Here is a 16442-nt window from a genome sequence, read left to right on the forward strand (position 1 = left end):
TTCACACAATGCAAGGTCATTAGAACTACATTTAACCTTGTGTATTTATTGTTGTAATCATTTTGGTCATGCACACTATCAGCATGTTTGGGGACAAAACGGGACTGCGTGATACACACTCTAAAATATGGAGGTGGATCTTTTTCTTTTTTTTTGCTTTGCAGCTGGTGGTTCGGGGACCTTTTTTGTGAGGACAGATGGCATTGTGTTTTCTGTTAAGTACCAGGATATTTCAACTCAAAACCTGCTTGCCTTAGTCAGGAACTTTAGGTTCGACATAGACTGGCAAATCAACACCAAAATCACAGTCAGTACGTTTACATGCACATCCAAATCGAGCTACTGTCAGTAATCGAGCTAAGGGTCCTAGCAGGGTTGCTAGAGAAATCCAATCCTACATGCACACAAGGAAATCGAGCTATTGTGTGAGGTACATTGTGCACCCAAGCCACAGGTGGCGCTACACGCCCCATCGTGTTGGTACACTTCTGGTTGTCGTCATGAAGAGCTATTCAAGAGTATAAACAAAGTTATCAGTTCCGTGTTCGTTCGTTCTCTTCTGCTGCTCGCTACTACTACTGTTGTCATGCCGACCGAGGCTGTTGTGTTTCCCGCTTGTGGTCTCGTCACTCGTCACTTCCGGAAGGGGCAGTGCTGAAGTAAGTAGCTCGACTACGTAGCTTGATAGGGTTTACATGCACTAAGTAGCTCGGCTACAATCGCATAATCTAGGTCGCGTAGCTCGATTACGAGAAATCCAGTTCGGTTCGATTTCAGCCGAGCTAAGGTGTTTCCATGGCATTTAGAACTTCGATTTCAGTTGAGGGCGGCATGGTGGTGTAGTGGTTAGCGCTGTCGCCTCACAGCAAGAAGGTCTGGGTTCGAGCCCCGTGGCCGGCGAGGGCCTTTCCGTGTGGAGTTTGCATGTTCTCCCCGTGTCCGCGTGGGTTTCCTCCGGGTGCTCCGGTTTCCCCCACAGTCCAAAGACATGCAGGTTAGGTTAACTGGTGACTCTAAATTGAGCGTAGGTGTGAATGTGAATGGTTGTCTGTGTCTATGTGTCAGCCCTGTGATGACCTGGCGACTTGTCCAGGGTGTACCCCGCCTTTCGCCCGTAGTCAGCTGGGATAGGCTCCAGCTTGCCTGCGACCCTGTAGAACAGGATAAAGCGGCTAGAGATAATGAGATGAGATGAGATTTCAGTCGAGCTACGGCAGAAATTCGATTTTCTCTATGTGCATGTAAACGCACTGAGTGTTTTGCAATGGTTTATGGTTATTTATCACAAAAGTCTTTTAGTGCAAATCAAAAGTCTCTTAGCACAACTCTAAGTTCTTTAGCACAAGAGCCAAGAACACTTAATCTTTATTATGAATACTTACTGATCATGTTTAAAGATGGATTTTTTATGAAAGTTGCTGAGATTCTGATCAGAAACGAGCGATTGTATTTCCCCACTCCGCCATCTTGAAAGCACCATGTTTGATGTGGCCCGTATGTTAGTCACCGATCCTCCCTCCAAATGATTTAACACAGCACGTACCCTGACACAGTCCACTTCTTGCACATGCGCTGACCATGGCTAGAGATGCATTTCCACACTACAATGGATATCATAGTGTATATACATCCATTTCTGTTCACCGAGGGCTCAATTAAAAGAAAACAATGGGATTAGAGAAGTGAATTTTTTTGCCATCTATCACATTGATGCAAAAACACACTTTACTACAAGGGTGGCACGGTGGTGTAGTGGTTAGCACTGTCGCCTCACAGCAAGAAGGTTCTGGGTTCGAGCCCAGCAGCTGATGGGGAACTTTCTGTGTGGAGTTTGCATGTTCTCCCCGTGTCTGTGTGGGTTTCCTCCGGGTGCTCCGGTACTTTGTCCACCTCTACTTTGGACTGCGGGGGAACCACAGTCCAAAGCAGAGGTGGACAAAGTCCCCAACTTCATTACTTAAGTGAAAGTACAGATCCCGCTGGTCAAATGTTACTCCGATACAAGTGAAAGTTGTCCAGTCAAATTTTTACTTAAGTTAAAGTACTGAAGTGCTTGCTTTTAAAACTACTTAAGTATTAAGAGTACATTTTCTGTCAACGCATTGTTGTATTATTGACACAACACTTACAAAACCTAACGCCTCTGAAACAACCTACTGGATTTACTGACTAGCTTGTAGAACCTGTAGAATGCTACAAAATGAAACACAACTGAACTGAAAAACAGCCATTGTTATTCATCTCATCTCATTATCTCTAGCTGCTTTATCCTGTTCTACAGGGTCGCAGGCAAGCTGGAGCCTATCCCAGCTGACTACGGGCGAAAGGCGGGTACACCCTGGACAAGTCGCCAGGTCATCACAGGGCTGACACATAGGCTACGTTTACATTTATTACATATAATAAATAAATATTATTAGAATCAGCGGATCATCAGATTAATGTTCTTAAAACGATTCGCGTTTACACTAAAACCGTTAGCCGTGCACACAGCAACACCAATACACGGATACGCTCGGCTCCGCAGGCATCCTGCGCTCCAAATCACTCCGCCCTGAACAGCGAGTGCCCTCTGGAGGGTGCGCACTCCGGCCCTGCGCAGCTCACACAGCGCGCGAGTGAAGTGCACAAGCCACGATTCGGGACTGAGCCGCTGTGTGTGTGATCCCAGCGCATATCACTTACTACTTGCAAGTGGAAGGATGGCAAGCCTAAAGACAATCATAACTACACAATGGGCAGTATTTGCATCAGTATTTGCAGTATTTTCATACTTTTATACTCTTTAATGAAAGGTGATACAAGGCGGAAGTCCACGCCGTTTTTCAGCAGTCGCGTCACATGACCAACGCTAGCGAATCAGGAAGGTGGATGTCACAGTGACGTTGTCCAATGAGGACGCCAGCTAGAGCTCAGCACAGCGTATTCGCGTATCTCAATGTTTACACAGCACCGGAACAGATACGATCTAGATTGAATACGTGGACGCTGGCGGATTCCCGTTTCCCGGCTTTTCCAGGCGGTTTAATGTAAACGGACAGTGCATCCGCGAAGAAAACGAGACAGATACGGTCTAATGTAAACGTAGCCATAGACACAGACAACCATTCACACTCACATTCACACCTACGGTCAATTTAGAGTCACCAGTTAGCCTAACCTGCATGTCTTTGGACTGTGGGGGAAACCGGAGCACCTGGAGGAAACCCACGCGGACACGGGGAGAACATGCAAACTCCGCACAGAAAGGCCCTCGCCGGCCACGGGGATCGAACCCGGTCCTTCTTGCTGTGAGGCGACAGCGCTAACCACTACACCACCGTGCCGCCCGCCACTGTTATTTAATTTTATTTTTATTTTTTTAATTGTAACACTCCTCCCCACCCCCACAAAGCAGCATGGTAGTGTTCTGACCCAGCTCTGGCAGAGTGTGCACACGTGTACAGTATGTGTATGTTAATCAGGAAGACAGTGGAAGAGCTGTAAATGCAGCTTGCTCAGAAAATAAAAAGGACAATCCAACCTGATTAAAACCCAGGTCCACACCTCTAGCTTAATAACTGCCCAACAGAAACAGTGCTTTAAGTAAGACAAAAAAAAAAAAATGCAAGACCATCATCTGACATCAAAACAAAAAAATTACAACAATTTGCTGTGACTGACTAGTACAATACTGCGGAGAAATCATTGATCTTGATTGTATCCAGTCTATGGACATGACCTGACCCTAGTGATTACTGATAGGCTATATCTCACAGGTCTCACGTGCGCAAGTGTATGTATTCATGCACGTATGAATCTGCGTGGGGTGGCACGGTGGTGTAGTGGTTAGCGCTGTCGCCTCACAGCAAGAAGGTCCGGGTTCGAGTCCCGTGGCCGGCGAGGGCCTTTCTGTGTGGAGTTTGCATGTTCTCCCCGTGTCCGCGTGGGTTTCCTCCGGGTGCTCCGGTTTCCCCCACAGTCCAAAGACATGCAGGTTAGGTTAACTGGTGGCTCTAAATTGACCGTAGGTGTGAATGTGAGTGTGAATGGTTGTCTGTGTCTATGTGTCAGCCCTGTGATGACCTGGCGACTTGTCCAGGGTGTACCCCACCTCTCGCCCGTAGTCAGCTGGGATAGGCTCCAGCTTGCCTGCGACCCTGTAGAACAGGATAAAGTGGCTAGAGATAATGAGATGAGATGAATCTGCCTGTGGAATCATGGTGGTTTAACATTAAGTTAGCTAGACGGTGAAGCTTCACCTGACATGCTAGCAAACTCTTTTCAAACTCAAAAATCATATTGGGTAGCTAATGTTACTAGAAAAGAAAGATTTCTACATTTTGTTTATTTGGCAAGATGATGCTAAAACATTTCCGAAAGCACTTCAGAAAAGATGACACTATTCATGTTAGCGTAAATCTGTTTTTACATGCTAACTAACAATGTCCGAGTTAATTAGCTATGTGTTAGCGTTAGCCGTGGACAAGGCGATGGCAACTTGGCGGGCAAATCCATAGAAAGTCATTTGACTAACCAGAATGCATAGCTATTGCAACATTATCGCTAGCTCTAAAAGCACAGACAACTTCATTGCAAGATTTCTCTTAGAACAAAACGTTTACAGACCTCAATATGCTTCTGCAGGATGGATGGTGAGTTTTTGTAGGCCGTGATGTGGTTCGTTTTAGGCAAACAAAGCAAACATGTAAAACAAAACAACTCTTTATTCCTTTCAGAAAACTGAAACATGGGTTCTAGCTATAGCCATGAGTACGTGTATTCCCCAAAAGAACTGCCTCCTTCCATTCTGCCATCAACTGATCATGTTAAATAACGCTGCTGAGAAATCACTGAACTTGATTTTATAGTCTATGGATGTGATGTGACCCTAGTGATTACTGATCGGCTCTCAGTGTCACCTGCAAAAAAAAAACAATCACGTTTTAGAAAAGAAAAGAAAAAAAACATCCACTTTCAAAGCTGCTTCATAGTAACGAGTAACGAGGACCTTGATAGAAATGTAGTGGAGTGAAAAGTACGATATTTGCCTTTCAAATGTAGTGAAATTAAAGTGCATATCACGGATAAGTTCAGGAGCAGATCAATGTAATTCTCCTATTTTATATTAAACTTTGGTCAAATATCTGTCACATTCTGCATCCTCTGCAATTTTTTTTACCTTGCTCAATACCAGAAAAATTCAGTTGAAATCAAGCCATTTGAGGCGAATTGGTCCGCCTCTGAAAAAACTTGGCATTTGGATTTCCCGGGAAACATTGATTTTCGTGATGTCACGTGCGGGACGCCTCCTTCTGAATCCTACGTCAGCGCTGGTTTATTTATGAGAAAACGACCTGGTGGTTTTCTGCAAATTTCTTCAACGTTATCACGTAATTATTAAAATGGTTAACAGATGTATTGTAGGAGGGTGTAGCAACACCAATCTTGATGGGATTAGTACTCATCGTTTCCCACATTGCGCTCAGGTGACAATTCCATATTTCAATGCAAAATCACTAGCTGCTAAACTTGGTCTACACAGACTGTGCACTGAAACCATGCAAGCTCTCACAGCCTGCTGGCGCTTCCGCAGGTGACATCACGAATCTGGCTCCAGACTCCCTTGGGATTTTTCCAGACGTGTTTTGTTATTTTATTTTTTTCTGCTGTAGACAGATGGCCTTGTGCAAAATTACCCTTCTGGATGAGTGTGTAAAGGGACATACTTTCATATAAAAAACCTGAATTTGGTCCAGGATATGCACTTTAAAGTAATAAGTTGCCAAAAAAATTTATACTCAAGTGAAGTACAGATACTCAAAAAGTGTACTCAAGTACAGTACTCAAGTAAATGTACTTCGTTACTGTCCACCTCTGGTCCAAAGACATGTAGTTAGGTTAACATCGGGCAAGACACCTAATCCCCAACTGCTCCCCGGGTGCTGTACCATGGCTGCCCACTGCTCTGAGTATGTGTGTGTGCTTATTGCGCACTTGTGTGTGTTCACTGCTTCAGATGGGTTAAATGCAGAGGATGAATTTCAGTGTGCATGTGACAAATAAAAAGGCTTCTTCTTCTTTAAATAAAGTGTAAGCTGTTCTTGATCTGATCAACTTGTGTGAATTGTCTAATCTGTGCACTACAATTTTTTAGTGGTTGATAGCATTGAACAAAAAAAGAAATATTGAATTCAAATATAAACATGCTGCAACAAAGTGAATTTCCCTGTAAACTAGCCACAGCTTCGAGACTTGTCTTGATTAAACAACCCTTACATCTTTGCGTAATCTCTTCATCATCTTCTTGCTTCACGATTGCTGTATTATAAACAATTGAGATATTAATTTTGGTTGTTTTGTCATTCCTGAACGTTTATATTGCACTTTTATTTCATTGCCATTCGTTCTAGGATGCTTTAGTGGCAGTTTCTTTCGTTTGTTTACATATCACAACTGTTGGTTACTTCTTAGTCGGCAAAACACGTTGTCAAGCAGGACAAGGGACATAATCCCCCGGTAAATTAATTCAATAAATGCATATTTATTGACAGTCAGTTGAATTTGTGATATGATCAGAAGTGACTGAACTTATCTATGAAGGTGCCCACAATTCAAGATTTGTTATGGCTTAACTACAAATATCCAAAGACACCAAAGAATCGGATTTTCAGTCCACGTTTCAGGGATCAACAACTGATCCTTAACATGCACAGGAGCAGAAATTCCGGCTTCCAGTCCCTAAGGGTAGTATCTCACTGGGCTGCGACAGCCTGCGACTAGTTGGAGACACAACAATTGCGATAAAATATGCGAATTAGCGACAGTTTTCACTTGGAATCACACTGAATTGATATTCGCATATTTTATCGCAATTGTTGTGTCTCCAACTAGTCGCAGGCTGTCGCGGCCCAGTGAGATACACTCGCACTTCCTGTCTCACGGAAATTGACTTAAGAAGGGTTCGTGACGGCTTTGCAACACCAGCGACACATTTGCGGCTATTTTGACAGAAATTTTGTCACACAAATTTTTTTAACACATTCAAACTTTCAGCGACAAAGGAGCGACACTTTGCGACTCATGCGAAGAAATTGAGAAGCCCCGCAAATGTTTCAGGACACTTTTGAAACTCTCTCGCGAATGACGTTCGCAATTTGTCGCAGCCCAGTGAGATACTAGCTTAAGCAGTCATAATAAACCCCTTCCTATATCAAGATGAGTATTTTTTCGATTACTGTAACCATAATCCAGAGTTGTGAACATAGAGTCATAAGAGACTTTAGAACTTGTCCTAAAAGACTTCTGTGCTAAATAACCGGATACCTTTTGCAGTGACCTTCTCATATACGCAATGAAAATAAAAACATATCTATTATATCGCACTTGACTGTGCATGTCTCATTATCCCATATCAACAGCAGTTCACGTCATCTTACTTTGTATTTAATGCATACATCTGAAGTATGATTCATTGAGAACTGATGAAAACTGTGGTCAATAGCATTAGATAACAGTTACACTCTTCGCTGTGTGAAAGGTATCCCAAGCTTTTTGTTTTGGAAATATTGGCAATGGCACACCTGGCATGTGTGAAAATGTGATTCCAGTGATATTTAACTCATGTAAATGATGATTTGTAGCCAATAACTGATGGTATTCTATCCACATTCACTGTATATAAGCAATAATGCACTCTGATTGGCTACTCTACTACTAGGCTATCAGCTCATATACCGTGAATAGAGAAAAACAAAATGGCGGAGCGTGTTACTGAACCGACCAAGGACGAAATAAAAACTATTCGAAAACAAAAACCCCCAAAATACAAAAAAAAAGTAACGAAATACATGAAAGTATTTGATGGTAAGAATATATCTTTTTTTTACTTTTCAAGAATTTGTATTATCGCATTTTTCACATATTGTTACGGTCATTTCGCTGATTTGTTCACATTCTGAGCAGAAATGCTTTTGTCGGGCGTTTTGTATAAAGTTTTTATTTATCGAATTTGCAAAAATAAAAATGCTCCGTTTCTCAAAATCCAGTGAATGTGGATAGAATCAAAGTTATTTCACTCAATCTCGTCGTACACGGCTTATAGCCAACTCGGGGCTACGTGCCTCGTCGGCTATCAGCTCATGTACGACTCGATTTCGTGGAATAACTGTTAAATAAAAAATGCAAAAACAGGTAACTATGAAATTGCAATTGCAAACAATTCACCTTGGATTGATAATGTTACACAGTACCAGTCAAAAGTTTGGACACACCTTCTAATTCAATGTTTGTCTTTATTTTTATGAATTAAAAGTCACTTCATGTCTTAAAGTGCTTGCTTGCGCTGGATTACCTCCTCCCCTCCCCCCTACCCCTGATTCCCCCCCTCAAGTCCCGTGTTTAAAGTGTACTTGTGTTGTTGTGTGCTTATGTGCAAAGGTTTTTTAATGTTCCCACACTGTACTCCTGACAGGAGCATGGGGGGGGGGGGGGGGGGGGGGTGTTCTTTTTTTCCTTATCTCTCCTCATGTTGTGTTTCCTTTTTATCTTCATCCCTGTCTTCCTGTCCTGTCTACCCTATATCAATTGTATGTTGTATATGTACGGACAGGTTGACGGCTAATTTCGCTGGTACATGTAACTAGTGACAATAAAGGGCATCATCATCATCATCATAAAGTAATGACGGATGTCGTTTCTCTTTACTTAGTTGAGCGCTTCTTGACATAATATGGATTACTACAGTTGCGGTGTGGAATAGGGCTATTTACTGTATTTTTATTATTTACTGTTTGGTCCCAAACGCATTAAAAATGCAAGAAATTGCACTCATTAACTTTTGACGAGGCACCTGTTAATTGAAAAGCATTCCAGGTGACTACCTCATGAAGATGGTTAAGATAATGCCAATAGTGTGCAAAGTGTTATCAAGGTAAACGCCGGCTACACTGAAGAATCTAAAATATGACTTTTTTTTAACACTTTTTTGTTTACCACATCATTCCATATGTTCCAGATGTTATTTCATAGTTTTGATGACTTCAGTATTGTTCTACAACGTAGAAAATAATCAAAATAGAGAAAACCCTATGAATGAGTAGGGGTGTCCAAACTTTTGACTGGTACTGTATGCATGAAGTAAAATCTACTTGACTGGGAATAATATGAACATCTGGTCACATAATACATGACTCATATCTTTAGTAAGACAAACCGTGTATTGTCACCAGTTGCGGAAACTGATTCAGTAATCTAACGTTATGTGTAGGGGGTGTGGAGATCTCCTGCAGATTTTTAACGAGAGCAGTCTAGAGCAAAGCGATCTCATTACCTGCTTAGTTAAGCAGGCTAATACAACACCGTGGGCATCGATAATATGCTTTTTAAAAATCCAATTTTGTCTTATTGGAAGAGACAGAGGATCAATCTTCAATTTTAATGTCATGATAAGAGTCGTGAACTATGTTCATCTTTGGCTGAACATACCAGGTGCATGGCTGTGGGATTACTGATAGGTTTATGTAGCTATGAATGAAATATTATTATTTCTCGACCCTAAACATTTTATTTTCGATTAAAAAAATGTTTTATCAGCTTTTCACAATGCACTCCTCAGGAAGAGATTTAACTATCAAGAAAAGTGAGCTATAGCTACACAGGGATGTGAGGATTAGATTAGAGAAAATAGAATTTTGTCTGAAATATATTCACAGGTCAACTCCTTCAGAAAGGACGGTTTACTCTGAGTCAGTCGCTCCCCTGATAAAACTGCTTAAGCAGCAACAAAGAAGCCGAATGAAAATGTTCTTGAATACTGACGAGGCCGCAGGTCTGTATGCTACAGTGTGGAACAGTCCAGCTGTGAGTCTCTCACCTCGAGCGCTTTGCGTTTGCTGTTGAGCAGCTTGGCAATGTCTTTAGCCACTCTGTCCACCAGGTCCTTGGGAAAGTTCCTCTTCACATCAAACTGACTCTTCTTCTCGTTGTAAATCTGCATAAAGGCACAAAAAGCAAAGGACATCCGATGTCAGTCAAACATGCAGCCTAGGAGTCAAACAGCTGAAATAACAAACATTAATATAAAGGCAGGTGTGGACAAATTCATACAGTGCTGCTTGAAAGTTTGTGAACCCTTTAGAATTGTCTATATTTCTGCATAAATATGACCTAAAACATCATCACATGTTCACACAAGTCCTAAAAATAGATAAAGACAACCCAGTTAAACAAATGAGACAAAAATATTATACTTGGTCATTTATTTATTGAGGAAAATTATCCAATATTACATATCTGTGAGTGGCAAAAGTATATGAACCGTTGCTTTCAGTATCTGGTGTGACCCCCTCGTGCAGCAATAACTGCAACTAAACGTTTCCGGTAACTGTTGATCAGTCCTGCACACCGGCTTGGAGGAATTTTAGCCCATTCCTCTGTACAGAACAGCTTCAACTCTGGGATGTTGGTGGGTTTCCTCACATGAACTGCTCGCTTCAGGTCCTCCTACATCATTTCGATTGGATTAAGGTCAGGACTTTGACTTGGCCATTCCAAAACATTCACTTTATTCTTCTTTAACCATTCTTTGGTAGAACGACTTGTGAGCTTAGGGTCGTTGTCTTGCTGCATGACCCACCTTCTCTTGAGATTCAGTTCATGGACAGATGTCCTGACATTTTCCTTCAGAATTCGCTGGTATAATTCAGAATTCATTGTTCCATCAATGATGGCAAGCTGTCCTGGCCCAGATGCAGCAAAACAAGCCCAAACCATGACACTACCACCACCATGTTTCACAGACGGGATAAGGTTCTTATGTTGGAATGCAGTGTTTTCCTTTTTTCCAAACATAACGCTTCTCATTTAAACCAAAAAGTTCTATTTTGGTCTCATCCATCCACAAAACATTTTTTTCCAATAGCCTTCTGACTTGTCCACATGATCTTTAGCAAACTGCAGATGAGCAGCAATGTTCTTTTTGGAGAGCAGTGGCTTTCTCCTTGCAACCCTGCCATGCACACCATTGTTGTTCAGTGTTCTCCTGATGGTGGACTCATGAACATTAACATTAGCCAGTGTGAGAGAGGCCTTCGGTTGCTTAGAAGTTACCCTGGGGTCCTTTGTGACCTCGCTGACTATTACACTCCTTGCTCTTGGAGTGATCTTTGTTGGTCGACCACTCCTGGGGAGGGTAACAATGGTCTTGAATTTCCTCCATTTGTACACAATCTGTCTGACTGTGGATTGCTGGAGTCCAAACTCTTTAGAGATGGTTTTGTAACCTTTTCCAGCCTGATGAGCATCAACAACACTTTTTCTGAGGTCCTCAGAAATCTCCTTTGTTCGTGTCATGATACACTTCCACAAACATGTGTTGTGAAGATCAGACTTTGATAGATCCCTGTTCTTTAAATAAAACAGGGTGCCCACTCATACCTGATTGTCATCCCATTGATTGAAAACACCTGACTCTAATTTCACCTTCAAATTAACTGCTAATCCTAGAGGTTCACATACTTTTGCCACTCACAGATATGTAATATTGGATCATTTTCCTCAATAAATAAATGACCAATATTTTTGTCTCATTTGTTTAACTGGGTTCTCTTTATTTACTTTTAGGACTTGTGTGAAAATCTGATGATGTTTTAGGTCATATTTATGCATACAGTGCCTTGAAAAAGTATTCATACCCCTTGAACTTTTTCACATTTTTCCACCTTACAACCACGAACTTAAAAGTGTTTTATTGAGATTTTATGTGATAGACCAACACAGAGTAGCACATAATAGTGAAGTGAAACGAAAATGATAAATGGTCTTCAAATTTTTAAACAAATAAAAATCTGAAAAATGTGATGTGCATTAGTATTCAGCCCCCCTGCATCAATACTTTGTAGAGCCACCTTTTGCTGCAATTACAGCTGCAAGTCTTTTGTGGTACCGTATGTCTCTACCAGCTTTGCACATCTAGACACTGAAATTTTTGCCCATTCTTCTTTGCAAAATAGCTCAAGCTCAGCCAGACTGGATGGAGAGCGTCTGTGAATGGCAATTTTCAAGTCTTGCCACAGATGCTCAACGGGATTTAGGTCTGGACTTTGACTGGGCCAATCTAACACATGAATATTCTTTGATCTAAACCATTCCATTGTAGCTCTGGCTGTATGTTTAGGGTCATTGTCTTGCTGGAAGGTGAATCTCCTTCCCAGTCTCAAGTCTTTTGCAGCCTCCAACAGGTTTTCTTCCAGGATTGTCCTGTATTTAGCTCCATCCATCTTCCCATCAACTCTGACCAGCTTCCCTGTCCCTGCTGAAGAAAAGCATCCCCATAGCATGATGCTGCCACCACCATGTTTCACAGTGGGGATGGTGTGTGCAGGGTGATAAGCAGTGTTAGTTTTCCGCCACAAACAGCACTTTGCATTTAGGCCAAAAAGTTCAACTTTGGTCTCATCTGACCAAAGCACCTTCTTCCACATGTTTGCTGTGTCCCCTACATGGCTTCTTATGCCTGTCTTTCAACAATGGCTTTCTTCTTGCCATTCTTCCAAAAAGGCCAGATTTGTGGAGTGTACGACTTATAGTTGTCCTGTGCACAGATTCTCCCACCTGAGCTGTGGATTTCTGCAGCTCCTCCAGAGTGATCATGGGCCTCTTGGCTGCTTCTCTGACCAGTGCTCTCCTTGCTCGCTCTGTCAGTTTAGGTGGACGGCCATGTCTTGGTAGGTTTGCAGTTGTGCCATACTTTTTCCATTTTTGAATGATGGATAGAACAGTGCTTCTTGAGATGTTCAGAGCTTGGGATATTTTTTTATAACCTAACCCTGCTTTAAACTTCCCCAGAACTTTATCCCTGACCTGTCTGGTGAGTTCTTTGGTCTTCATGATGCTGTTTGTTCTTCAGTGTTCTCTAACAAACCACTGAGGCCTTCACAGAACAAGTGTATTTATGCTGAGAGTAAATTACACACAGTAGGACTCTATTAACTAATTAGATGACTTCTGAAGCCAATTGATTGCACTGGATTGTATTTAGAGGTATCAGAGTACAGGGGGCTGAATACTCATGCACACCACATTTTTCAGATTTTTATTTGTTTAAAATTTTGAAGACCATTTATAATTTTCGTTTCATTTCACAATTATGTGCTACTCTGTGTCGGTCTATCACATAAAATCTCAATAAAAAAAACTTTTAAGTTTGTGGTTGTAAGGTGGAAAAATGTGAAAAAGTTCAAGGGGTATGAATACTTTTTCAAGGCACTATAAATCTAGAAAATTCTAAAAGGTTTCACAAACTTTCAAGCACTACTGTAACTGAGTACATGGCACATGCAGATTTCCTGTCTTGGCTATTAGTCTTTTTAATTTGTAGATTCCTCTCAACAAGCAGTTTAAACAATCAGAAAAAGAAAACAAAAACCGACTCCTTAGTGAAGAAGGTCCTGGGTTCGAGCCCAGCGGCCAGCGAGGGCCTTTCTGTGTAGAGTTTGCATGTTCTCCCCGTGTCTGTGTGGGTTTCCTCCGGGTGCTCCGGTTTCCCCCACAGTCCAAAGGCATGCAGGTTAGGCTAACTGGTGACTCTAAATTGACTGTAGGTGTGAATGGTTGGTTGTCTGTGTCTATTACCCCTTTTCCACTAAATCAGTTCCAGGGCTGGTTCGGGGCCAGTGCTTAGCTTGGAACCGGGTTTTCTGTTTCCACTGACGAAGAACTGGCTCTGGGCCAGAAAAAACAGTTCCAGGGTAGCACCAGCTCTTTGCTGGGTTAGAGGAAAGAACTGCTTACGTCAGCAGGGGGGCGGAGTTGTTAAGACCGACAACAATAGCAAGACCGCGAGAGGGCGCCATTTTTAAATAAGCACCGAGATATCATGGATGCAGTAAAGCAGCAGTCATCCATTATTGTTGTTGTTGCTGCTTCTTCTTCTTCTCCGTGTCGTTGTTGCTTCGATGTTCGTGCCAAGGTTTATGCAAACGCAGCAACGTAACTGACGTATACGGTGACATAATGACGTGGCTCCCCTTAGCACCCCGAGCTATGGAAAAGCAAACTGGTTCTCAGCTGGTTCACAAGTTGAACGAGTTGTGAACCAGCACCAGCACTGGCCCCGAACCAGCCCTGAAACTGATTTGGTGGAAAAGGGGTATATGTGTCAGCCCTGCAATGAGATGACCTGGTGACTTGTCCAGGGTGTACCCCGCCTCTCGCCCGTAGTCAGGTGGGATAGGCTCCAGCTTGCCTGCGACCCTGTAGGATAGGATAAGTGGCTACAGATAATGGATGGATGGATGGATGGATGGATGGATGGATGGATGGACTCCTTAGTGACAAAAGTTTTTAAGTTTTAATTTAGTACATATGTTTTCGCAGTGGTGTGACACACTTTAATAATACAGCGCACGCTACCCTTTCCAAATCCCACCACCTCCGGAACCCCACCCATTAGCTGAGGTGCGAGCTGCTGTCTCTTGGGAGAAACTTTTTAACTAGGTGGATTGATTGTCTGAAATCTGTTCACACTAATCTTCCCTTACAAAAAAGAAGTTTATTCAAGTGTGCTTCTAGTATACTTCTTTTAAACTAAAAATAAGAGAGTATGCTTTCAGTTTACTTTTTATTTACTTATCAGAGATGTACTTAATAAAGTTATACAGAAGTATACTTGGCTTATATTGAAAAGTACATAGAAAAGTCTACGTATATTAAGCTTATACTTAAACTTTTGATCAAGATATATTTAACGAAAGTGCAATAAAGTATTAAAATATTTGTGCCTTATGTTTAAGTGTACTTGCCCTGTAGTTGTGCTTATCCTTTTGATAGTAGCCTATAAAATACTTCTTTTTCATGCATATTGACTTCTTTGTGATATACGGTAGCATGTTTTAAATCCCATCTTTTTAACCTACATGTACCATAAGTTGTGGTCAACAAGTAAACCAGTAGTATATTTCCAGTATACTCCAAAGTATACTTTAGTAAACTAAAAAGTGGACTAGAAGTATAAAACAAATAAACTCATAGTATATTTCCAGTATACTATGAAGTATACTTTTGTAAACTAAAGCGTGGACAAGTATAAAACTAGTAAACTATTAGTATATAAGTTTACTTGTGGTATACTTGCAGTGCAAAATAAAAAATACGAGTTGTATACTCAGAGTTTACTTCTCTTAGACTTAAAGTATACTTTTTTTATAAACTAAAAGTGGGCCAATTTAGTCCCAAGAAGTATTAGATTAGTTTACTTACAAGTATACTGTAAGTACATTGATATCAGTATACTTAATGAAATATACTTTAACTTTACTTAAGTATACTTAATGAACTTGAAGTATACTTCTTTTTGATAAGGGTTTTCAGAATCAGGAAAATGCAGTTATATGAAACTACTGATGACACTGCAAATAAATACAACTCTTCTGCTCGAAAAACGTGTGGTTAAAAACAAAGGTCTATAGTGAGACTTACATAATACACTGTATTTCACATGAACAGAGGAGAGAACCCCAGAGTTAATTGCTGAAACATTGACCAACTACTTTTTATTATTATTATTACTACTCTTAGTCTGGTAACTATAACCCCGATTCCAAAAAAGTTGGGACAAAGTACAAATTGTAAATAAAAACGGAATGCAATAATTTACAAATCTCAAAAACTTATATTGTATTCACAATAGAACATAGACAACATATCAAATGTCGAAAGTGAGACATTTTGAAATTTCATGCCAAATATTGGCTCATTTGAAATTTCATGACAGCAACACATCTCAAAAAAGTTGGGACAGGGGCAATAAGAGGCTGGAAAAGTGAAAGGTACAAAAAAGGAACAGCTGAAGAACCAAACTGCAACTCATTAGGTCAATTGGCAATAGGTCATTAACATGACTGGGTATAAAAAGAGCATCTTGGAGTGGCAGCGGCTCTCAGAAGTAAAGATGGGAAGAGGATCACCAATCCCCCTAATTCTGCGCCGACAAATAGTGGAGCAATATCAGAAAGGAGTTCGACAGTGTAAAATTGCAAAGAGTTTGAACACATCATCATCTACAGTGCATAATATCATCAAAAGATTCAGAGAATCTGGAAGAATCTCTGTGCCTAAGGGTCAAGGCCGGAAAACCATACTGGGTGCCCGTGATCTTCGGGCCCTTAGACGGCACTGCATCACATACAGGCATGCTTCTGTATTGGAAATCACAAAATGGGCTCAGGAATATTTCCAGAGAACATTATCTGTGAACACAATTCACCGTGCCATCCGCCGTTGCCAGCTAAAACTCTATAGTTCAAAGAAGAAGCCGTATCTAAACATGATCCAGAAGCACAGACGTCTTCTCTGGGCCAAGGCTCATTTAAAATGGACTGTGGCAAAGTGGAAAACTGTTCTGTGGTCAGACGAATCAAAATTTGAAGTTCTTTATGGAAATCAGGGATGCCGTGTCATTCGGA

At 41.3% G+C, this 16442-nt stretch overlaps 1 protein-coding gene across 1 annotated transcript in view; it reads right to left on the reverse strand.

Moving 5' to 3' along the window:
* The window catches only part of cacna2d2a (calcium channel, voltage-dependent, alpha 2/delta subunit 2a), a 697573-nt gene that overhangs the window by 479175 nt on the left and 201956 nt on the right, over positions 1-16442 (reverse strand). The window contains exon 3 of the mRNA XM_060919306.1: positions 9854-9970. Within this exon, the coding sequence (XP_060775289.1) occupies positions 9854-9970 (117 nt within the window). The remainder of the gene's footprint in view (positions 1-9853; positions 9971-16442) is intronic.

Source organism: Neoarius graeffei, chromosome 4 (genome assembly GCF_027579695.1).
Source record: "Neoarius graeffei isolate fNeoGra1 chromosome 4, fNeoGra1.pri, whole genome shotgun sequence".
NCBI classification, from domain to species: domain Eukaryota; kingdom Metazoa; phylum Chordata; class Actinopteri; order Siluriformes; family Ariidae; genus Neoarius; species Neoarius graeffei.